Source organism: Carassius auratus, chromosome 7, assembly GCF_003368295.1.
Source record: "Carassius auratus strain Wakin chromosome 7, ASM336829v1, whole genome shotgun sequence".
Lineage (NCBI taxonomy): Eukaryota > Metazoa > Chordata > Actinopteri > Cypriniformes > Cyprinidae > Carassius > Carassius auratus.
In genome coordinates this window covers 21,228,442-21,252,361 of record NC_039249.1, presented here as the reverse complement: position 1 = coordinate 21,252,361, position 23,920 = coordinate 21,228,442, and the positions used below count along the sequence as shown (strand labels likewise).

At 40.8% G+C, this 23,920-nt stretch overlaps 1 protein-coding gene across 12 annotated transcripts in view; it reads right to left on the bottom strand.

Moving 5' to 3' along the window:
- znf536 (zinc finger protein 536) overlaps positions 1 to 23,920 on the bottom strand; it is a 180,038-nt gene that overhangs the window by 31,639 nt on the left and 124,479 nt on the right. For 11 of the 12 annotated variants that reach the window (XM_026267895.1, XM_026267906.1, XM_026267896.1 and 8 more), the window contains one exon: positions 20,003 to 21,712. In XM_026267895.1, coding sequence (XP_026123680.1) covers positions 20,003 to 21,712 — 1,710 coding nt within the window. Of the gene's footprint in view, positions 1 to 6,100; positions 6,201 to 20,002; positions 21,713 to 23,920 lie in introns of all 12 variants that reach the window. The other variant, XM_026267903.1, reaches the window with a different exon arrangement.

Below are 23,920 nucleotides of genomic sequence, written 5' to 3'. Positions count from 1 at the left end.
AATAAAATAAAATAAATACAATAATAATTTGGTCTGATTATTCTTAATTTTGTATTTCTATTTAATTTCAATGTTTATTACATGTTAATTGTAAAAAAAAAAAAAAAAAAAAAATACATACAAATTATAGTTCAGCTGTTTATACTAGTCCAAGTTTTATTAATAGCGTTTTAAAACAAATTAATAAAATACAATAATAATCATAATAGCAATAATTCATAAAAAAACACCTCATATAACATTTTTAAAATAAATTTTAAATAAAAATGAAGGTTAAGCAAATTAGCAAAATAAATCAACAAACAAACAAACAACAACACTTTTTACAGGGTAGATTTTGTGCATTATTCATGAAAGTGCCTAAATAAGAACATAAATGATAATGCTACAAGCGCTATATAGATTACATTAGTACTGAATTAATTCTAACGCTGTTGTAAAATGCAAATACATTTAAGAACTAAACAACTATAGAAACTAAATAATATCCATCATTTATGTCACAATGGATATTTATTCATTTCATGCTTCTGTATAATTGTGATTCAGTAAATCTTGTGTGATAAAGTAAATCAACAATCTTGAGCTCACTCTATGCTACGCTATTCCTTTATTTCAGTCAATAAATGCAGTGCTAGCTGACATTGGGTCTATGATCAGATGCTGGACATCATCCTCTCGTGTTAGCTTTGTAGCAGAGATCTTAAGAGCAAACGCAAAAGCATAAGGAGTGAATGTTAGGGCTTATAAAGTGGAGTGATGAAAAAAAAAAAGGTTCACGTTGGGGTTATCACAGCCGGGCAGCACTGGGAGCCATGCACACACACACACACGAGCGCAGCAGAAATGACACTTGCGTATAGCTGTGTATCACAGAGTAAACAGCAGCTCTTTGCCTCAAAGTCTGCCAGAGAGTGGATCAAACGCAGTGTTTGGGTGAAACCATATCGACAGAGTGTCAAGCACAACAGGGGCTGTGAGGAGGGGCACTCTCTGTCTTCCTTTCTTTATTCTTCCTCTCTCTCCCAGCCTCTGTTTTTCCACAAAGAGCCATTGCTCTGTGTGTCAGTCACGTTGTGCGATGTGTGTCAATATCTAATTGCTCTGATGGCGGAAGATGGACGGACAGAATGGAGGAGTGAGATGGCGATCACGTAAGTCGGACAGAAGAAAAAGAGCCGTTTTATTACAATTCCATTACGGCTCTTTCAGCATTGCGACATGGATGAAGGAAAACTATTACTCAACCTGCACACGCTATGAAAAATGAAACTAGTTCTGATATACAAAACTGCTTTGTTCTTGATGAAGATAAACAGTCTGGGTATGTTTGTATTCGTTCATATAAAGTCCATAGCAAAACCATACCAAAATAACACGTCAAAAACAATCAAAAGAAAAAAAAAAAAAAAAAAAAATCTCTCAAAAGCCATTTTAAACAGTGTGTCAGTACTGGACAAATGACTCTGTGGTAACACCCACCACCCTGCCTCCATACACAGGAAGACAAATATTGAACAGGACTGCACACGCATCAAACAACACTGTGGGGCAGGGCAGAGTAGGCCTGGGTCTCGTCTGTAATCACAAATGTCCAAATCCTCTAACAAGGTCCAGAGCTCTGTCCCCCACATCAAACTGCGTCTCTGCACACTGGGTTTCCATTACGTTACTCTTTGTGGTGATCAATTAATGCTGTCGGGTGTATATCGTTTTTAAAGTGATAAAACGTATGTGAAAAATTAGAGTGAAACAACTAATTAAAACAATATCACATGTATCCGAGAGTTGATCTTGTTGTCCACACTGTCCTCTGCACGTCCCTCACTTTAGTTTCAGTCAGTTATATTGAGTGACCTGCAGGGGGAGCTGCTCTTTTATGACTTGGGGGGTGTATTTGTGTAAGACAATAAAAACATTAATTTGCCCTGAAATCATTCCTGACGTAAATGTAAAATGGTGCCCATTGGAACCCAGTAATGAAGCATGCGGCATCTCTGCAGCTTCTAATTTGACTAGTTAAATGACTCCATTACGTGTTTAACAGACAGAGGCAAATCATTTCTGGTCAGTTGAGGCTCACTTAGCCGCGTCACAGGGCTTGGGGAGAAATCGGAAGATAACTGGTCCCGCTTCTTTTCCTTTTTGCACTCTATACTATTGCAGGCCAAAAGTAAGAGGCTGAAAGAAAAGCCCATGATATGACCTGCACATGTCTCCTCTCAGTCTCTCTTATATCTGTCCATCTCTCTCTCTCTCTCTCTCTCTTCCCTTCTGTGATGGGGTTTGCATTCCTCTGTTAATTAGGTGCATGATCAAAGTCTGTATAGGGAAATACATAAATAGATGCTCATCAGGGAGTGTGTTTTCAGCACAGATTGTACATACTGTAAAATCATGCTTCTGTCCTCTAACTAGACACGGTTAAAAGTTTGACTGGTTAAGATATTACTTTTTATAGCTTTGTGGAAGCAATAATTAAAGAAATTAGATAGATAGATAGATAGATAGATAGATAGATAGATAGATAGATAGATAGATAGATAGATAGATAGATAGATAGATAGATAGATAGATCTTACACAGAATCAGTACAATACTGTATATTCAATAAATGGGCATTTAATATAGATGTGTAACCATTAGAAAAGAAAAAAAAGAAACAAAAAGTTAATCCTTTTTATAGAAAAATGTTAAGCCTATGGCTTTTATTTCTTTCTTTATTTTGAGGTTTACATTTAGAAAGAAAGAAAGAAAGAAAGAAACTACTTTCTAAATTCAAATCTAATTAAATCTATTAAATTTAAATTCCTGATTTGTGTTTTACAGTTTTCTAGCTAAAATATTATATAAACAAAATAAAACGACATTAAAATGCAAATCAACAACAAAATCACATAACTTATTCAACAGAGTTGGATATTTAACTAAAATAAGGTTATGAGACCAAATAGAGGTTTGCAGTTATTGATAAAATTGATAAATTGAACAAACTTATAACTGCAAATAAATCAAAGAAAATATTAATTCGATCTTTATTTTCTAACAATGACCTTGGTAAGAAGACAAAACGAAACATAAGTTGGTAATTAAAGTTATTTATTAACTAACAAAAAATAATTCCATCACAATAGTTTAAATACCATTTTAACAATGTCAGCTTTATGATTTTAATTATTTTATAAAGTAGAGAAGGCAAAAATAAACTGGGCAAAAACTGACATTTGATTTGTATCTAAATAGTTTACTTTTCATTTAAGGTTAGGATAATAGTCAATATAGTAGTTTAAGTTGAATAGTTTATCTAACATACCTAATGGTTTTCATAGGACAAAAGAAAATGGATTTTGCACCACTATTTTTATTTTTTTATTTTCTTCATTGGGACACTAAAGGCTTCCACATTGACACATGCTTTCACATATCATTCATCTGTAGAATGTGAAGCCAGTGTTGAGAGAGAGAGTGTGAGAATTATCAAACCCACAGGGAAGGACACCGATTACTGATAGCAAGTGGCCATTCCACAAACACAGGTGGGTACAGACAGCCACTCTTAAGGGATATAGGGCTGATTAGAGCAGGTGCGTATGTGTGAGTCAGACGGGCCTCTCACCTCTGGCTCTAAATGGAGTGATTAGGAATGGAAAAAAGAGTTCATTCCTAGTACACTCTCCCTGGCGTGCTGCACGGAGGGACAGGAACTGAACCCCTCCGCACGTGCAGGAAGCAGGAACAGAGAGCCAATCACAGACTGGCATCGCTTGTAAGGATCACAGCCACATGCCGAAGGATTTCAACATATAATCTGCAAGATTTAAAGTTTCTCTTTGCCGTTATTAATAAATGAGTCACATTTTAAATGAATTAACTATATTATTTATCTCATGGAAACACAATGGGCTTCTTTCAGTGAAGCACTCAACAGGAAAAAGAAAGGTCATCCAACAAATAAAATTATGTCTGCTGTATAACTTACTTTCTTCTGAAGAACATATTTTTAAAGACCTTACAGTAAAAGTCAGTGTCCAGTGTTGTATTAAACAGCTGAAAAATTCGTAAAATATCTTCTTTAGTGTTCCACAGAATAAAGACACTCATACAGTTTGGGATTAACATAAATGAAACTTTTTTTTAAACGCACCGTCCCAGCTGTTCCTACGCAGGTCAGTGTGAGTATGCAGGGTCCCGAGTCTCCCACGTTAATGGGATAGGTAATTATACAGTCTGATCTCACAGACGAGGGATTTAAGAACTAAGTACACTATGTGACACATGTCTGGGGTTATTAATAGTCATAACTGAATGGACAGATGGACAGGCCTGAGATAATGCCATCAGATGCCATAATAATCTGCACTGCAGGCGTCTTAAAGTACAAGCAAACCAAAACAACCACAAAAAGAACTCGGTAAATGTCTCTGTACAGTAACAGGCTCTATCTCCTCATTGCCGGTCTCAAAGCAGATGTCAAATGCTGGTAAAATGCAACGGCGCGAGATCCTGAAGAGCAAAGCTCTCTTTATCCCTTTAGCGTCCGTGGCTCAACTCTTTGTAGTGCGACTGAAGTGAAGTGAAGTGGGCCGTTTTCACCCCCCTTCCCGAACGTCTGAGTCCTAACACCCCCCCACCGCCCCCTCACGTCTGATTGTTGATCCTCCTGAAGAGGACAGATCAAATATTCCACTCCAGTCTGCGAGCGGGGCACAGATATGATTGGGGCTGACGGACGGGGCCCCCAGTTTGAAGTCTTAACAGACAGTGCGACTTTGATATCTGTACTCGGCGCGTATCACCAAAGACACAGGGAATGAATGAGAGTGAGGGGGAACTGAGAGAGAGGCAATGAACAAAAGCATCTGTGGAGTGGTCAGGGCCAGCGGCAGCATGTGTCAGAGGCTTTTTGAAGTTTAACCCCCTTCCTCTCTCTCTTCTCCTCCTCCTCCTCCTCCTCCCCGTATTCCTCCCCCCAAAGACCCCTCTTCTCGCTCACACTTCCTGCTTTCTGGGAGAGCCCAATGGCGACACATATACACGCATACACACCAACAGCCTCATCCAACCAATTACCAGCCCCTTGACTCGCATACGTAAAACAGGCTGCTTCAAGTAAAGGCAGGAAACTGCTGTTTATTTGCTAAAAATGAAGTGTGTTAAATTGTTCAGATTGAAATATGAATGAAAATATTATATGGAACACGTGTTGAGGAAACAACATGTGTTCGACACCAAGAACAGTAAATATAAAGATAATTATAACAGTACTTACTTTATATTAGCATCCAGACAAATGAACAATACTGTTCTGTTTATTATAAACACACTCTGGAAACATGTAATCTGCCACTCGCTTGGGCTCTTTACAATCGGGTGGATTCTGATTGGCTTTCAATGATTTTAGCATTCTTCGAAATGCAAAGAAAAATAGTTCAACGATAATATGTCGGTGGCATTATAGTGGACTATTCGCATCCTCTCACTATTGTCTTGGCGTGAACGGGCCTTAATTCACAATTACAGTACCAACAGGAAGTCTTTCTGATGGCCTGCGAGCGAAAACTGAAATCCGAAAACAGCAAAAGTTCATCTAATAAGAGGAAAAGAGATAAACGTGCGCAATCATCATTTTCTTAACTTGTGTTTCCGCAGATTCAAAGCGCTGAGCTTTAGCATAAACAGCAGGCAGGAAAAGTGGGTTTTTAAAAACTCCGTCTTCCTGGGATTGAGCGTTCGGAGCAGAGGGATGAAGAAAAGACTAAACAGATGTCACAGCTTGGCGGGAACGAGGGAGTTAAATAGCTTTATTTTTTTTTCCTCCCTCTTTTTAAATGTCTCACGTATAAACAGATTTTGTTGCTTCTTAAAGTGGGCTCAAAATTAAAGCGTATCGTTTTACACACATATTGCATGCATATTAGTGAGCCCCAGCTGCCCGTGTCCTGTTCTTAAGAGCCATATGATTGAGTTAGGGGCCCTGGTATCAGATAAGATTTAAGCCTGCTCTCCCTGTGCGCTCCCCCTCTGCATTTTACTGCTAACTTATTAAATGGAGAGAAATGACATTATTTTTCTGAGTGTATGTGTAATTATTGTCACACACCTGTGACTCCTGCCATAGACGACAAGAGGAGGAGAGGAAGGAAGAGACGGCGGTGAGGGGAGAGATGTCGCTCGGAGCAGCGGGAGCTCTGGGTTTTTTCCTTTAAATGGTGGGTGAGAGAAAAAACAGCGAGCTTGTTAATCACAGAATCTCTGTCGCGGGGAGAACAAGGATATTCTAACAACTTGAATGGCAGGTATCGTTGTGAATTTGATCTGAAATTAAGTGTCCTTTAATCTTGTTTCCATTAGACAATAAAATTCTACATGCACCCTGAAGTTTATGAAAAAGTTTCCCTTTTTTTTTGCCTGCCAAACAGGCTTTCTTTCCACATACCACCAACAAACTGTTCTGAGTTGGCAGTTCTAGATGGCGAACAAAACGTCTCATCTGAAATTCTGATGCATGCGCCAAGCGCACGTTCGTTCCTTTCTTTCCTTTCATTCTTTTTTTTTTTTTTTTTGAAGGGGCCACCCCGTGGAAGGCAACATGTGAAATACAGCTCTGAAGACAAAAGGAAATTACCTATTAGAGAGGGAGCAATGATCTTCTTTTGCCCCGACTCCAAAAAGTGACTCAGAATGTTGTAATTGTTTACCTTTGACACTGACCGTAATTCTTCTCCGCTCCGCCGTAACAGAATATTTCAGCTTCGCCTTTTCAAAAGCTCTCCTTCTCGCTCTCTCGCTGCACCGGTGATGCCTCAAATGTCATCGAATCACTCGGTTTAACGTATTTCTTTTCAACACCCGCTCTATGCTTCACAGGAGGAAGGGCCGAGCGAGTGAGAAAACGACAAGAAAAGCAACAGATCGGCTTGTTTAAGATATCCCGGCATTGTTCGCCGTCAACTAGGCCCTTAAAATGTGACCTCCGCTCCGTCTGCGACTTGTGCAAATACATCGGGTGCCACTCAAAGCCTTTTATTCTGACACTTTTGAAAGGGCCGTTGATAAAAGCTAAGCACGTCAGGAGGTTTTACACTGTCAGTCTCGCTTTCCTGTGCTGATCTAAAAGCATGGAAATAGCAGCGTTTTTTGGTGTAATGTTTTAATAGAAAACAGATGGCCGCAGATGTAGGGCTGCACAGAGCTGGGTGACATGTCTTTAATATTTTAGAGTGGTCTTGCTGTAAATGTAGAAGCAGCTGTTTCCTCCCTGTTGTAAATTTGGAGTTTTTAATTTGTGATTGACAGCTATTGGATTTGCTGTAAATTACAAAAATGAATATGGAAGCGATGGAACCGACGGCCAGGAGGGGGGGGGGAGGGGGGGCATTTGATGCCGTTCATGGATGAATAGATTTATGTGAGGTATTTACGTTCTCTCTCTCTCAGCAGCTGATATTTAAATGTACATGAATATTAAAATATAAGTGCGGGTGGAGAGGATGCGAGCTGGGGTGGGGGGGGATTGCTATCACTGGCGCGGGGCGGATGGTAACAGAGTTCTATTTCGATGTGTTTGTTTAGCTGCTGTTCGTTTAGTTTTAATGTCAGCCGCGAGTACAGCTCCCTTGACGCTTATGGTAGAGGTGATTGTCATCAATTCGCATCTTGGCATTTAAACCACCTGCTTCAAATATGCGTATTTGAAATGCAAATAAACTGCATATGCCCAGACAAATTAAAAAACATGGTGAGTAAACACTTTTGAAGTCATAACTTTCTCTCTTTTTTTGTCATCAGGGACTTGCACTGTCAAATGTTCTTTTACTTGAGAAGGCAACGCCAGACAGATAATGCCTCTCAGAGCAAACCTGCATAATACTAACTGATTATATATTTATTTATGGTTTTGTTCACAAGGCATAGAGAGCGGTTATGTTTTTATCTCGGCCTCAGCTTGATTCTTATGCCTCTGGAGTGTTTTCGATTAACCGTTTCTGTCTCTTTTTTTGTCCTTCTGAAAAAAAAAAATGAATGCATTATATTTTCTCTCCTTATTTTCCACCTCTCTCTTCTTCATCGCCTGACACTACCGTTATTCAAACATCAATAGCTATACGTCGTCTTTAGCACTGACTCTTGCTTTCATATTGATATTTATATGTGATCATTACTTTTCTTCCCCAGGCTTTGTCTCCGAGTGTCAGCTCGAAGGTGCAATATCCAATAGTGCATTCAGAGCAAAACACAGAGCAAATATGCCGCATCAGGCTAATACCTTTCTAAAGAACCCAGTACATAATTCTTCTTAAGGTGTCAATTGAAACATGATCACATTGTGCATCTATTTTTTTTCTTTCTATCTGCTTCATCTGTTTCTGTCCAGGCCGTGTGAGAGGATACTACGATAAAGATGATTTTTTAATCAGGCAGATGGCTGACACGCTAAACACTCTTCCTGTATGTGTGTAATCATTGCCATCACTCTCATTAATCATCATCATCATTCTGGTCATCATCATCGTCATCATGTTTTAGATGAAATAGGAACACGTTCACAATGACAATCCGCGCTTCAGCAGGGCATTATTTTTCTTCCACGTAAAGAACAAGGTGAAAAAAAACGAAAACAAAACCCCCGCTAAAACTTCTGCACCACTGCTTCCCAGCATCTCCCTGTTCTCCCGGTTTTGATAAAAGTTGCTGAATGTTGCTTCTCAAATTAACGAGCAGCCGTTTCATTTTGTCCGATGAAAAATTGGAAGTAAACAGGGAGGGAAGACGCACATGAAACGGCTTCATTAGCGTTAAGGACCCCTTTCTAAAACGGACTCAAACGCCGGGTTCACTCGCCACACCTCATCGAGTATCGATTGTGCCGCCAATCGGGCTCTCAGGAAAGCGTCTGTCAACCGTTTGACGAGCAGTTGTCAAGCACGCACAGTGGCTCGTGCACCACCAACGCCGCCGCCGCTAACGTTCACGCACCTGTCAACCGCAGGCAGGCAGAGCCCCTGATGAGGTGTTGCCTAATTGTGTTTTAGAAAGCGATGACACCTCATCTCTACCTCTCTCTCGCTCCACTATGATATGTCTCTTAATGCAATTAGGCATAATGAAAAACTAGAAATGGTGAACACTGGAGGGCTGCTGGAAGTGATGCGGGGTGGGGAGGGGGGTTGGACTTCCTGCGGAGAGCAGGCATTCAAATGAGAACATAATAGGAACATCAGAACAAGAGCAGTATTTTCTGTGAGATGACAACAACATTAAAAAATCCAGGTAATTAAAAACATACTCTGTGTTTTGTCAAAGTGGCCGTCATTGTTGAAGTTGAAGCCTCCCCCCCCTCCCCCAACGATTTCAGCATAAATACGTATAATGATCTCGGGAAGGGAAAAATGAAGAAGACGGTCAGAGAAAAGCAAGAGAACAACAACAACAACAACGGGAAAAAAAAATAATCAATCAAAGTATTAGACTGAAAAGTTGTTCTGTTCTCAAGGACATCGAGTTCTCGGGCATTCTGTCGGAGCTGTCCAGTAGAAAAAAATGAGACATAACTTGGATGAGACGGCAGCGAGAGGGGAGGGGTAACGGAGGTGGTGGGGGGGGGGACACAGAAATAAACCCAACTCCCATCTGATGACCAGCTTGTCTATAATACTGAATCCCTGCGCCGTGCCAAGATGCAGAAACAGGATAAGTCCAGATCGGAGAGATTTGAACCGGTCTCTGGCCTGTGCGAGAGCGGAGACAACTTTCAAGCATGAACGAAATCTCTGTTTCACCTGCTTAACAGTCCTTTTCATAAGCCGATAAGAGATTTGAGTGTAAAATCGAGAGAGGGAAAGAGAGGGGAAAAAAAGAGAAAACATGATACATGGCATTCATCTTATCGTTTTCTCCCCCCAAAAAATTACAGGACAGATGATGTGGCCATCTTGAGATCGTTTGTCAACTGTCAGCCTGGGTTGACCTTGCAAAAAAAAAAATACAAACAGGGAGGTGGCTGATATCATCTTTACCGAAAACAAGGAAGAAAGAGGGGAGAGAAAGAACCGTTGTTTTTTGATAATAAAGAGACATTTTTCTTTCCATTTGAAGCGCCAGTTAAAAGCGCAACCAACATGGAAATCCATTACAGAACGCTACTTAAAAAGTGTGACCAATCCTTGTGCAGTCAATTAGGGACTGGAGACAGTCTATGATGTTTGTCGGTTAGGGTCTGGCGCGTTCTGATCAGCCAGGATTTAACGATGAGGAGGAGAGATTTGGTTAGCTTTTTATTGTTTTTGTGTTTTTTCATCCCCTGTTTTTTTCCATGGGGAAGGATACATAGATAGACGGATGACATGGATGGGAGGGGGCAGCCAAGCTCTGCTTATCTGTTTTCTTTCTCTCTCTCTGTCTTTCCATTTACAGAAGCATTAATGTGCACAGCTATGTGCTCATCCATTGTTCTGAGTTTTACAGCATGAAGAATGTGTTTGTGAAAAAAAAAAAAAAAAGCTGTGTGCTTAAACTGAGTGAGGAAAAAAGACACAATATGTAATCTAAAGAGTGCAAAAAGAATGATTGGCCAGAATAAGTGGGGATGAGATTTCATATTAAAAAAAGATTTATCTTAAAGTATGGTGCTAATCCTCAGATTAATCCCCCCCCCCTTTTTTTTTTTTGCATGCTGGCTTTCATAAAACCTATAACCCATAAAGTTCTTACATTTTCTGGAAACAGGCACGCTAGGCCTGATTTTACAAGAATTGCTGCCCAATGAATCATGCCGAGAATTCATCCTCTAGTGGTGTGCGACTCCAGAACTGATAATTAAACAACAAAACAAGTTTTTCAAAAGGAAGTGCAAAGAAACAAAGAACTTGTTACATAAATGCAGGGAATTTCGTTCACTAATCAAAAGAAAGAATAATGGCGGTTATCACGGATAAATGCAAGAATTGTTTCCAAAACTGCTGGAGCAAAATGTTTAATAAAATGTATTAATATGAATAATTATTATCATTGTCTTTCCTCTTTGTGTTCTATATAATTTGTAAATCAGTGTTCTTTGCTTCAGTGGAAACTCATCACATTAGAAACTGCCTGTAAACTGCTGTTAGGCTGAAACATATGGGTGCATGCAGTCGTTAGCCCACTTCATAAATATTTCATTCATATTTCCTGTTTGTGTGCGTGGAGCTGTGTGACTGAAAGCCTATGCATGTGTGTGTGTCCGTGACTCTCTCGCTCTCTCTTTTTTTTCTTCTTCTTTCTGTGTATAATTAAATCTCAGCAGATTTCCTTTGAAACGGCTAATCATACCAGTAAATCAAGGCTGAGATTTATCTTGATGAAGGAATAGAAAATAACTTCTGAAAGTAACAGAAACACCACTCGAGAACAAACCCAGGCAGGCAAAAGGTGAGCTTGATTTCAGACTTTGCCTCGTAACTGTCATCAGCCATCATTCAGCCTCAAACGCGCTCGAATCGCAATATTCTCCACGCAGACAGTGTGTTATAGTGCGCGAGAGCAAGCTAAAATGGGATCACAGGCCACTTATTGAGTTCTGGTGGACACAAAAGGCCTACTGTTGAAGACAGCTAAAGCTGAGGCAGTTACTGTACCTTTCAAAACTAATATGTAACCATATCTGTTTTAAAAGGACGATTCACATTACTGTGAATGCAGGAGGAAAGTTGTTCCCATCTCCTAAACCCTGGGAAACTCGAGTCCCGACCTAATGGCCCTCAATCGGAAGGTGGCCTTTTGTGGAACGGGCATCGCATTTGTAGAAGAAAAATGACAGATGAAATTTTTCCGGTGATGTAAAACATCTTCAGCTTTTTTTGACAGCACAATGGCACTTACTGTGCTTTATGGTCACAGTGGCGACACAAAGGTCATTCCGTATATGACTCAGTGGACAAGGGCAGCACTGAATGAAAATTAGGTTATATGTGATCAACCAAGTTATTAATCTGATTAAAATGGATTCTCTTTGCTTCCTATTTAGCAAGGCTTGCGAGAGAGAGAGAGAGAGAGAGAGAGCAACATACACAGAAAGAGAGAGAGAGAGATGAGGGGGGAGGAAGGGAAACAATAGAACATTCTGTTTATTTATCCACAGAAGAGTGACGGCGCAAAATGCAGTGTAAATTCGTTAACGCAAAAGACAATATCAATGGCGCGGAATGTGCATTTTTACTTTCCACATGCATCAGTGTCCTTGCGCTGCCGCCTCATCCAGGTAACCTTTCTAATCCTGATTAAATTACTGCAATTAGAACAGCAGCTCTCCTACCTCCCCCCATATTTCCCTAATAAACAATACGCCATCTTAAATCCATTCGATGGGATTTGCATGGAACAATGCTCGAGCTCGTGCGATTTATTTCCATCTCTACAGAGGAATTAAGTGCATTTTTTAACAGCTAATGGTATAATGTGGGCTTATTTCTCATGCAATGCTTTTCTTTTATGTCGCTCCTCCACTCCTTCTATTTGCAGGAACTTTGCTTCCACCCTTGTTTATTTGAAGTCTAAATCAAATGTGTCTTATTGGACCGGCTCTTCTTTTGCGAGGCAACTAGAAGTACGTGGAAGATTCCGACAGATTTGTCTGTAATTGCTACACGACCTCTCAAAACACACCCCTGTTGCCTCCGCCTCAGCCAGACTGTGTTTTCTGTATTTGTTTTATTAACTTTAGCGCGTTGTTTGCCATTGATGTGGAATAAAGGAGCAAATAAAAGTTGACATACTTGTGCTTTTTTTCTTTTTTTAACTCCAGCGCCTGCCAGCCGGAGTCGGGGCATATTCTCTCATTACGTTTGGAGTGTATGTCATACGCTGTGTGTAAGCATGATCATTATATTGTGTGTATGTGAGGTGTGCCCTTGCGCAGGCACAAAGTGTTGTTCTGCCGGTACAATCCCTCTGAGAGCAGCTCGTCACATCTGAGGGCACCTGGGGAACGCAAGCAGCACAGCTACGAGGAATACCTCCAATTGAACAAAGTCGGAGAAACAAAACAAAACAAAAACAAAGAAATTAGATCAAATATGTGAGGAGAACAAAACCAAAATAAAATAAAAAAAAACTCTGGGTCTAGTAGCAAATCTATTAAGTATTAGCTTAAGGGTTTCTGTCATTAAATGCAAACTATAGTGGGCTACAGGGGAATAAAAATAATGGAAGCATGCCATGATTACTGCGCCAGTGAGAACACTTCATATTCTCCTCTCCCAAGGTTTTCTCTAACAAGATCTTTCTTTCTGTCTAATATTATGAATAGCATAATTGTTTTGCTGTCATTAGCATTGAATATTTCTCTGCCTTTGTTGTCATACTGGAACCCGATCCTTTATTCTGCGACCACTCGTTCTTTTTCTCCACGCTGGAAACGGCGAAGCCTACTGTACTGTACGTCAGCAAGGTACGAGACAGGAGTGAAAGAGAGTGAAATTACGAGGCCTTTCAAAAGCTTTCAGCTCCGCCAAAGTTGATATCGGAGTAAATTAGCGTCAGGAAAAATATTTTTAGAGATTGCACAGCTGCTGGATGAGAGCAACAGGTACTATCCAGTGGGCTTGACAACAGCTTTTACAATTAATTGCTCTTTGAAACCAGAATTTGCGTCGCTGAGTGACAAGGCGCTAATTCACCTAGGTTGAAGTTAAAATGGTAATATTGAACATGTGAAATAGCACCTCGCCTTCACCCGACGAGCCTTCATCACACACACCACACAATGGAACAAGTGGAGATGCACCAACACTGTCTGTCACCTCAGAGACTTCCAAGGAGAGCGAAAGAGAGCGAGCAGTCTTTCATTGTGAGAGCGCTTCCCTCCGGCAGTGTGCTCCGAGACGGAGAAGCGTGGGACAAGGCTCAGAGAAACTGAGCCTGATGTGTCATGTCAAGAGTCTACCTTTACTCTGTAATAAGACTGTTTGACAGCTCTTAAATGTACCACAACCGTTTGCTCGGAGGCTGACAGCATTTAACTCCCGGTGACAGGTTAAACATCATCTGTCAGAGATGAATGATTTGTCTGAGAGTCTTTTACAAACCAGTCGTACGTTACATCCCAGTTCGTCGCAGGTTCTCTGGCCCCGACTTTCTATGGTAAGGAGCTAAAGATTATGGAGGGCCTCGGCGCTCCCGGGGGAGGGATTAAGTGTGAATAAAACACGGACCAGGCGACCCTCGGGCCGAACGCATCATCAGAGTGTGACGGGTTCTCCCGCCTCTCCGCGGTCGCCCGAACGCAGGGGCTGCGTGGATGCTAGCAGACTAACACGAGCCATATTACTGTTAATTAGCCACCTGATGAGGACAGCATTACTGGCAATTACCAAGTTTCATCCCGTGCCGCTTTTAAAGTGTGGAGATCTCTTTTTACCGAAAGGGAGAAGTCAGGGGCAAATAGTGAGAGAAAAAAAAGGGAAATCAAGTGATGTTTTGTCTGTTCTGTGTTATATTCACTCTCATCCGCGCTCAGCGTTTCTAATAGTTCTAGCTGTCCGTAAATTAGGAGACCGCAATAATTACTTAGTAGTAATTGCTATGTGGTAAACGAGCATGTCATTGAGGTGACATGCAGTCGTGTGTTTGTGTGTGGAGTAAATTGTGTTTCCAAGAAAAATATTTCATGAATTTGAAAACTGCACACTGCATGGCATTGATTCTTAACTGGTGGGTCGCAGGTCTGTTCTGATTGGGTCATGGACAGTACAGATTTTTTTTTTTTTTTTTTTTTACAAGATTAAGTAAAAACATATTAAAAATTTTTTTTTTGAAAGTGTAAGAATTTATGTGTTATAGGTTATATATTTATTATCTGTAATCATCATACTTAATTACATTTCAGATAATTTTATAAAAAAAATATATATATTATCATCATTTAAAAATATAATAACAATAATAATAATAATATCTAAACATTATATATTAAGTTTTGTCACTTTTTGTCCATTGATGACAACTGCTGCTTTATGTTATTTGAAGTATATAATGTGATTTCATTTTTTTGTTGAAAATAAGAGCAAAGGAATATTACAGTGAACAAGAAATATCTGATCTATACTAAATGTTACTTACTTGGAAGTGCAATGTGTGTGCAAGCATGTGAGGCCGTATCATCATGTTCCTCAGTATGAAAGGAAAGTCACAAGTCGCGTCTGTTCCTTTACATCTGTGGGGTTCACTGTGCGCACTGCAGGCACCATATGTTTTTAATTATCATAATAGAACCTGGTCAGAGAACAACACACACTCACACGAGTGCTTTATTACCACACTCACTGGAGAGAGACGGATTGAAAACAAGAGAAAGAGTGAGGGGTAGAGAGGCATATAAAGTTAGAAGAAGTTAGCGAGGATGGGGGAAAGAGGGGAAAGATTAACTTAAGGCTGACAAGAAGACAGGAAGTAGTGCACTCTCTCTGACCCACACCAGACTGGGGTCAAGACCCGCCCAAGAGAGGCTCTGATCCTACACCCTCCTGACAGTGATAATTGGCCACTGGTGACTAAACACCATTTACATTTAACTACCCACTCCTGTCTGCTGGGCAAGATACACGCTAACATGCACACACACACACACACACACACAGGCTAGCAGACAGGCGCTAAAATGAAACAAGTAAAAATAGTGGGAATTCACACGTCTTCTTTAACTGCAGCGTTTATAAAAGCTTCTTTTACTCTGAGTTTGTAAGTCTGCCATGACATATTAAGGAGGACACATTGTAAATTGATAAACCCAAAGGGATTTGCATAGAAGGAGAAAAGGAAAGACATAAACCAATCCTCCTAAGCATACATCTCTTTTCTGACTTACAGTTATTCACTCGCTTTCATACACTCAGTCCCTATTTCCTTCCATCTTTCTCTGTCTCCGATCATCTGTCATTCTCATTGAGTGGTTTGGAGTGAATGGGGACAGGGTTCACTGCTTTTCCACCAGGGGGTGTCATGGCCTTATGAACTAGGATGGTTGGGGTGAGCAGCCCCCTCTTTCAGCAGTCCTTCAAGTCTGATCTCTCTATACGTATGTTTTTTTTTTTTCCTGTTCATCTCTCGCTCTCTTCCCGTGGCTTGAGGAATGTCTTGACTGTGTGGTAAAACTGGATTGCCGGTGGTGGCTGGACAGCTCTTAGCGGTAAACATCTGAAACCTGGGCTCCTAAGCACCATCTAGGGCCTCAGACACTCACACAGATGCACACTTTATACTATTAAGCAGGGTTAGAGATGAAAATTCACACACTTTAGACAGGCCGGGTAACTGCGCTCTGTACTACAAGCATGCGCTCGCAACTGCTCCTGTGAGAAATCTAAATGTGGCCATTTTTCACGAGGGCTAATGGAGACAGCGCGGGTGAATCAAGATAACTGTTTACACTGCAAGCTACGACGACCGCGACAATGAAAACATAAACAACAACAAAAAAAGAGAGTAGAGTAGAGAGGGTAGAGAGTGTGCGAAAAAAGCTTGGTGAGAGTGATGGCGGCAGACGGAAAGGACACTAATAATCTCATTTCTCTCGTTCTTCCTTTTTTTTTTTTTCTTTGCTGTAAGTGGTGCTTCACAATAAATGAAAGCACTTTTTCTGGTGACATGTTTTGATTCTTATAGCGCACCAGCAAACATTTAAAAAAATGTTGAAGGCTAGGTTTTTACTGTCTGCTGGCCTTAACAACATTTCGCACAGGTGCCGCTGATAACCAGGACTGATGTGTGGTTATTATAACACGCGTAGCTTGTGATGATATGTTGTTAAATTAAGGGGAAGACAAAGAGGAGCAAAAGAAAGACAGACAAAGAGCACAATGCTTGAGACATGTGCAATGTATAGATGAAGATATGCCACTAACAGACCTAGTATTGATTATGTGATACACTTACACAATGGCTGCCTTGCACAATGGAACAAGGCCATTAAGCAATGTGAACAATACAAAGCTAATCCACTAGACTACACACAGTCTGAGGTGTCTGACAGAACTTGGCACTACATCGTAGATATACTTCACGATTAATATATGCAATGTTGTTTTTTTAGGCCTTTTTTCTACAAATAATAAGAATCTTAACGCTAATGATTTCCATCTAATTTCAGTTGGCTATAAAGAAATAGCTTTTTAGTTTTAGCTTTCTGGTATTTGTTGTGAATTATGGAAAAAGTGCATTGTGTTTAAATATTGGAGAGGGTTATTCTGCAATGCTATGAATGTAAGACACTTGGCATGCAAGTGAGGGTAAATGTGTTTGTCTTATAAAAGCAGTATAATAATGAGGGTGTCACTTTAAAATGACTTTCATTCATTCCATCCCGGATGTCAAGGCATAGCATATTCATCTGAGATTTCTAAATATTAATGATTTATGCGCTATTTGCATACAAACCTAATGCCAAGCCACTTCAGATAATCGTATTTTGCCCTGAATTAAATTTTCTGAGGGATTTTTGCTTCATCTATGCCCAGCCCCAAGGAATTGTGCAGAATGTGTTTCACTCAATTTTGTACAAGAGACCCAAGCACAAAATACTCCAGATCAGATAGTTCCACCTGTATGGTATTTTATATCTGAAAAAAAAGTGCTGTTTTTGTATTTTATTTGGGATATATGCACAGTACTAACAACTATATCTGTCTTGTTTTCCAGTAAAAATATCTAAACATCCTTAAAAAAATAAAGCTAGACTTTTTTTTTTCTAAGCATGCATGTTCCAAGGGGATAAAAGGGAAAAAAGGCTGCCAGATCTATAATAAATATATATTTTTATTATAAATAAATATTTGCTTGTTTTTTTTTTCTTATATTTTTTAAGGATGCATGCATATTCTAGTTTAGCAGAGTATCTTCCTCGGGTGTCAATATCTCTCTTTCACAAACACACACATGCACAGAAAGTATGTAGAACAGGTTCAGCGGTAATACTAACACATTCCCTTCAGAAAAGAAAGAATAAACTGTCTGTTGAGTTCTTCTTGTGGTCATTCAATGGTTTAACTGTATGTATTACTCAAACATGCCCACACACTGTCACAGCGTATACATCAGCATCCACCAGCGACAAACTGATGGAGTCATGCTTTAAAAATGCCAAACAAAAAAACTTTTGTTCTGTAGACAAAGCCTTATCTCTAAAGGTCAGTCCCTCTTCACAGCAGCAGGAGAGGAAGACGTCACAAGGGCACTTTTCAAATGCCTTTGATTAAAGAAGGATATTATAATACGATACATTCACTACGATGACAAAAAACTAGCATTCATTTTCAGCCAAGTGAATGACCTCCTCTAAATATTAAAAATGCAACAGGTTCCTCCATGACAGACATATTTTCCATAATTGAAAGGTCAAAAGCACCATTAATTGTTAATGTAAACAGTTTTGAAGGGGGAAAGTGAAACACATGGCAGTCTTGAGACTTCACTTGTCTCTCTATTGGATCTATAGTCTCTCTTGTATGGAAGACGGAAAACGGACTAATGCATTCCTTTCTATTGTAACTTCAAACCGTCATGGTGGAAAGATGCTCAATTCTTTAACACAGCTGCACAAATATTGTTCATCTTTTTGACTTTTTATGTTTTTCCAAGGTTATGACTAGATATTTAGCCTTTTTTCCTTCTCCAGATTACTGACTCACACTGTCGACTAGTTCAGCTGATGGTGAGTGTTAGTTGGTAATTAGACAAAAAATGCCAGATGTAGTAGCCTACCTATAGACAGCTTATATTGAAATAACTACTTAAAATAAAATAAATACTACTAAAATAACTAACTGAGACCTATACAGACTTTTTTTCATCCAAATCACGGTTGATAAATTAGTGATTAGCACAATACACAACATTACCTAACTGGATTGAATAGTTTAAGTTAAAGGTACAATAAGTATTAAGATTTGTGAGAATGAAGCAGCTCAATAAAACATGTCTTTTAAAAATACTTGCAGTGCCAGTTTAAACCCTCTGTTTAATCCTACACCTATTTGCAGTAAGATTGTTTTACTGGGAGCAAAAAAAAATTATGTCTGCCTTGCTCCTCTATGTTTGCCGAGTACAAGTAATAACACCAATGTAAAGCACCAAGCTAAGAACGCCGGTCTCAACTCCAGAATTGAAAATTAGTTGTCTCCTTAATGAATAATATATTAAGAACAAAAGGAAAATGAAGGATACATATGTTTCATTACCTTTATGGCTTTTATCTCAGCTGTGAGAAATTGCCTTAAAAAGGACATCTAAAGGCTGTGGTACCCACTCACTTTCTACTACAGCTGCCCAAACCAAACTACAAATTCAGTTCTTAGAGATTTACTCTCTTTTTTCATTCACAGTTACTCTCTTTTCCTTTTTATCACCAAATTTTCAGAAAGGGCAGTGTGAAACACAGTAGTCTCAAGGAGCACCAGTAACCTTAGCAGAATCATGAAAGATGACAGATCATTTTTCACAAGGCCATAGATCCCGGGCTCTTATAAAGTAATGGGCTTTTGGGAGAGGCCTTTATGAAAGCTAAGATAGTTAAGTTTCTGTGAGCTAGAGATGACATAGGGACCATCAGCTCCTGGTCTGTTCCAAAGCAGATACCCTTATTCCCAGAAAGAGGAGGGAAAGAGAGAGGGTGGGACTGGAGCTCTTGTAAAATGACAATATAATAAAGATTAATATGTTACTTTGTCATCCTGATGGTCTCTAAACTTGCCCAAAATAAGATTGAAATCACTCAAAAGCAAATCTTGCCCCTTTAGAGAGTTTGTGTATTGGTGCAGCTCTGACAAAGAGGGGAGCATTGAACAAATGTCTCAATGTGTAATTGCTTCACAAATAAGAAATAGAAGATGCTGTAGTGATAATGTGTTGCTCATAATGCAGTGTATACCATGTGTTTACTTGTCAGAGAGTGTGTATGTATAACATTAAGCCATTTTTAAAGTCACTGTTCATTGATGTATGACACTAAAACAGGGCTTTATGTTGTCATACTCACCAGAGGGGTCATTTCTTTTCAAGCTGCTGTTGCCACTGCTTCCTCCATTGGAGCTGCCACCAAGGCCTCCATTGAACGCTGCGAGGTTCTCTGAACTGTATGCCCGCAGCACAGATAGCATGTTCATCTGATGCTCCAGGTGGGCTTGATCAGGCTTCACCAAGCCAGGAAGACCACCGCTTGGGGAGAGAAGACCAATGCCTGTCTGCTGCTGGTGCCACTGCTTCTCAGGGGTTTGAGGCTGAGGAGGAGAAAGGCCAGAGCTTTGGGGGCCCATAGTCAGCTTGCATCTTTGGATGTCCTTCCCTGACAATGGAGATTCAGGAAGCATTTGCATGGATCCACGGTCCTCCTCCTCAGCATCACCCATCTCCATCTCTTCTTCTTCCTCTGCCTCCTCTTCATCATCAGAACCCATATGCCTCTCTGTAGCAGTGGGGTTAGTCAGTGATTTGTCACGACTTACTTCATCTTCTTCAGACTGGCCGCCATGTTCTTCAGATGCCTCTATTTCGCTGCAGGATGCCTTGTCAGATAGATCGTCCAGGGGGCCCTGACCACCCATACCACTGGGCTGAATCTGCTGCTGGTCCAGGAATCCAACAGGCCCTCTAGCAGAGCCATCATACACAGGACCAAAGGGCTTGTAGAAGTCACTGGAGAATGTGCCCATGGAGGCTCCATGCGGGGGCTGCTCCAGATGGTTGGACCAGCCTGCTTGTCCCTTCAGTTCCCCAGACTCAGTCTCTCTGTCCCTGGACGGGGCTCCCTCATGGTGATGATGAAGGCCTGGTGGTGGTGGAGCCAAGCCAGTAGCTTTTCCTGCATGGGAAGGCTCCCCGAGGAGGTGCTCCTTAGCATCTTTTCCTGGGCCACACTTGCCTTTACCCAGGTGGTTGGCTTGCAGGTGGAGGGCCATCAGTTCCACAGAGGCAGTTGTGAAGGAGCAGAAGAGGCAGCCATGCCAGGCGACATTGTCCTGGATGGTGATGGAGGCTCCAGGGAGAGACCCTGCTTCTGGTCTAACGGACAAATCTAGAGGCTCATACTGGGAGCGGCCACCCTCAGCTGGCTTGACGTCACTGGTGGGATTCTCTTCCTGGTTGGCCTCACTGGCTCTTTTGTTCTTGGCCTCGGCACTCTCCTGGCTAAAGTGCTGGCCATGCAGCTGACTCTCTCTCATCTCTTTTTCTTTCTTCATGGAGTTGAGGACAAAGCTGTCCATGAAAGCCTGCAGGGAGCCCTGGAAGTTGACGCCGTTTCCAACCATACTCTGGTAAGCTCGGCCCAGGTCGGAGAAGCTGGCTGGACTGTCCCCTGCAGAGGCTGGACCCTCAGGACACTTCATGCTCTCCGAAGTGGGCTCTGACCCCGGGCCATGGCGATCACGTTCCCTCTCACGGTCTCTGTCTCTGGGTGAGAGCATTCCTGGTGGTACCCACTGGTGTGGGAGCATTTGACCCCCTCTGAAGTCAAGACCAGAGGGCATCACCCCTTTGAAGACCCCGCGAAGGACATCGGGTCGAGCAAAGACCCCACTGCTACTGCTGTTCTTGGTGTGGTCATCCTTGTGTTCAGAAGATGGAGGGTGGTTGGCTGAGGGGCCACTTCCATTCTGTCGCTCACGGTGGTGGCGCTCCAGGTGGTACTTCAGAGAAGCTGATTGAGTGCCTGCATAGTCACAATGAGGGCACCTGTAGGGCTTTTCACCTACAGTGAAAGAGTGATAGGAAGAAACAAAGACAGACAGGAACTGATGTCAGTACAGCAGTAATAATAAAGGTGTCAACAAGCTCAGCGGGAACCCTGGGCTTGTTCCACCTGTCAGAAGAAGAGGTAAAAGAAAAACAACATGTAAATATTTGACAGGAATCATGTCAGGGATTACGTCAAGCCTCTTTAAATCTCACATTCTGCAGCATTCGACCACATTTATCACTTAGTAAACAGTCCATCAGCCTTTTTGAGAGGAGGGAGGAGTTTCAATACGGGTCGATCCAGCTCAATCCAGATCCTAGGAGTGAGCCATCACTCACGTCAGCGCCATAAAAAACATATCACCATATGGTGCCTTCAGTCCACTACAGAGATCATATTTTCAACTGACAACAAAACTGTCTGGATGTTATCTCTGTTCACATGGGGAACTGCAGGCTTGTGGTGCTGCTGGTTGCTGCTGTCTTTCGCTCCCTCACTTTCTGCCTCCCTCCTGGCCTTGTCTGCTGTCAAGCCGCTACCTTGGTGGTGGAGCTGTTCTGTGGACATTCTCTATTTGCAGTTTATCACTGTGAGGATAAATCAAGTCCCACAGAAGCTCTTTATTCCCCCTGGAGGACAACTGTGACCCCTCAGTCCAAAATGCACCCAATAAAAGGGCCTCATTTGAGAGTGAAGATAGTCTAAATGATATAAACACACCATATGTGGTGCACATGAACATTCCTCATAAGGCAGCCTCACACTGTGGATTACAAAATGCTAACCAGCATGAAATGTACTGTAAAAGAAGGCATGCAGGCAGTTTAGAAACACATGCAAATGTAAAATAATTCTTGTTAAAAGAAAAAAGGGAGTAGCTTTTAACAAGAGAAAGAGTCTAAATTGCATTTGCATGATCCGATCAATATCGATATAAAATACTTTCTGACAACAATTAGAATAGGCTTGGAATGAAAGCTAGATTTATAAGATCAATAAGCAATAAACTAAATGCAAGGCTTGATTTTTGAGACCCCACAATGTTTCAGGAATTAAATGATGACGCGCGAGGTAAAAAAAAAAAAAAAAAAAAAAGACAGTGAGAGAGGGAGTTTCGAGAGATATGGGAAAATGAAAATAAAAGCATGTTTGTCGATGTGTGTGTGTGCGTGGCTATAAACGCTTAGATTATACACATGGAAAACATTTTTTAACCCAGAAAAAATGTTGCATTGTTACGCAAGACTGAATTGAATGATTTAAGTCTGGCTCTGTAGTAAATCATGGATATAATTAGCAAATGGCATAGTGCTCAAGTAATTTATCATTATTTGGAGGGCGCCATTCCAGAAAAGAATGGAAGATCTGCAGACCCACTGCACAGCTTCCTAAATAAAGGATCGCAAATATAAACTCAATACTATATTGATAAGGAACAAATAGAAAGAGGGACATATAGTGGCAAGGGCAGGAGAGGGTGAAGAAGAAAAAAAAGAAAAGGGTCTTTTGTTCTTTTATACAAGAGTGTATGAAACGCATATTCAAAAGACGTCATGCAAGATGAGCTTTTAACCCAATAAGTGCTTATCCTCTGAGCAGGATAACAGAGGCTTGGTGTGATTCAATAAGGAAACGTCCTTGATGCAAATGATCATTTTCAGTTCCTTTAACTGGAAGGAATGATATTCTGTACCCAAAATTAGAGTACAATTAGAGTGATCTGCTTTTCTCCACCCCATCTTTTGCGTCTGCTTAGGAAAATACTAATGACATTTCATTTTATTTTTACTTTAAAAATCATTTTAGGACAAATATTATGCTGATAAATTATAAAATGCTGAAATTCGAATTCAGGCCAATCGATTATTATGCATATATAAATAATTATTTATGTATGCATATTTTTTGTTTGCTGCTTGTATGTTTATGTGAGTGTGTGTTCGAGTGCCTGTGTAAGTCTCTGTGCATGTGGCATGTTCTTTGTGCACCATTTGGGCTCAGTAAGACATCTGTTCCATCATACGTCAGGGGCACGTGTGGCATCTGGGGAATATACTGTATCCTGCCTTGCAACATTACACACAATTTACTGCTAAAGGTCATTATGTACCCGTTAATCCACTTTTAATTGATATCCACACAAACAACACAACCTCAGGGAAACAAAATGGATCGCCAAGGCAGAGAGGTAAAGAGATTATTATTTTTCATCTTTTGAAA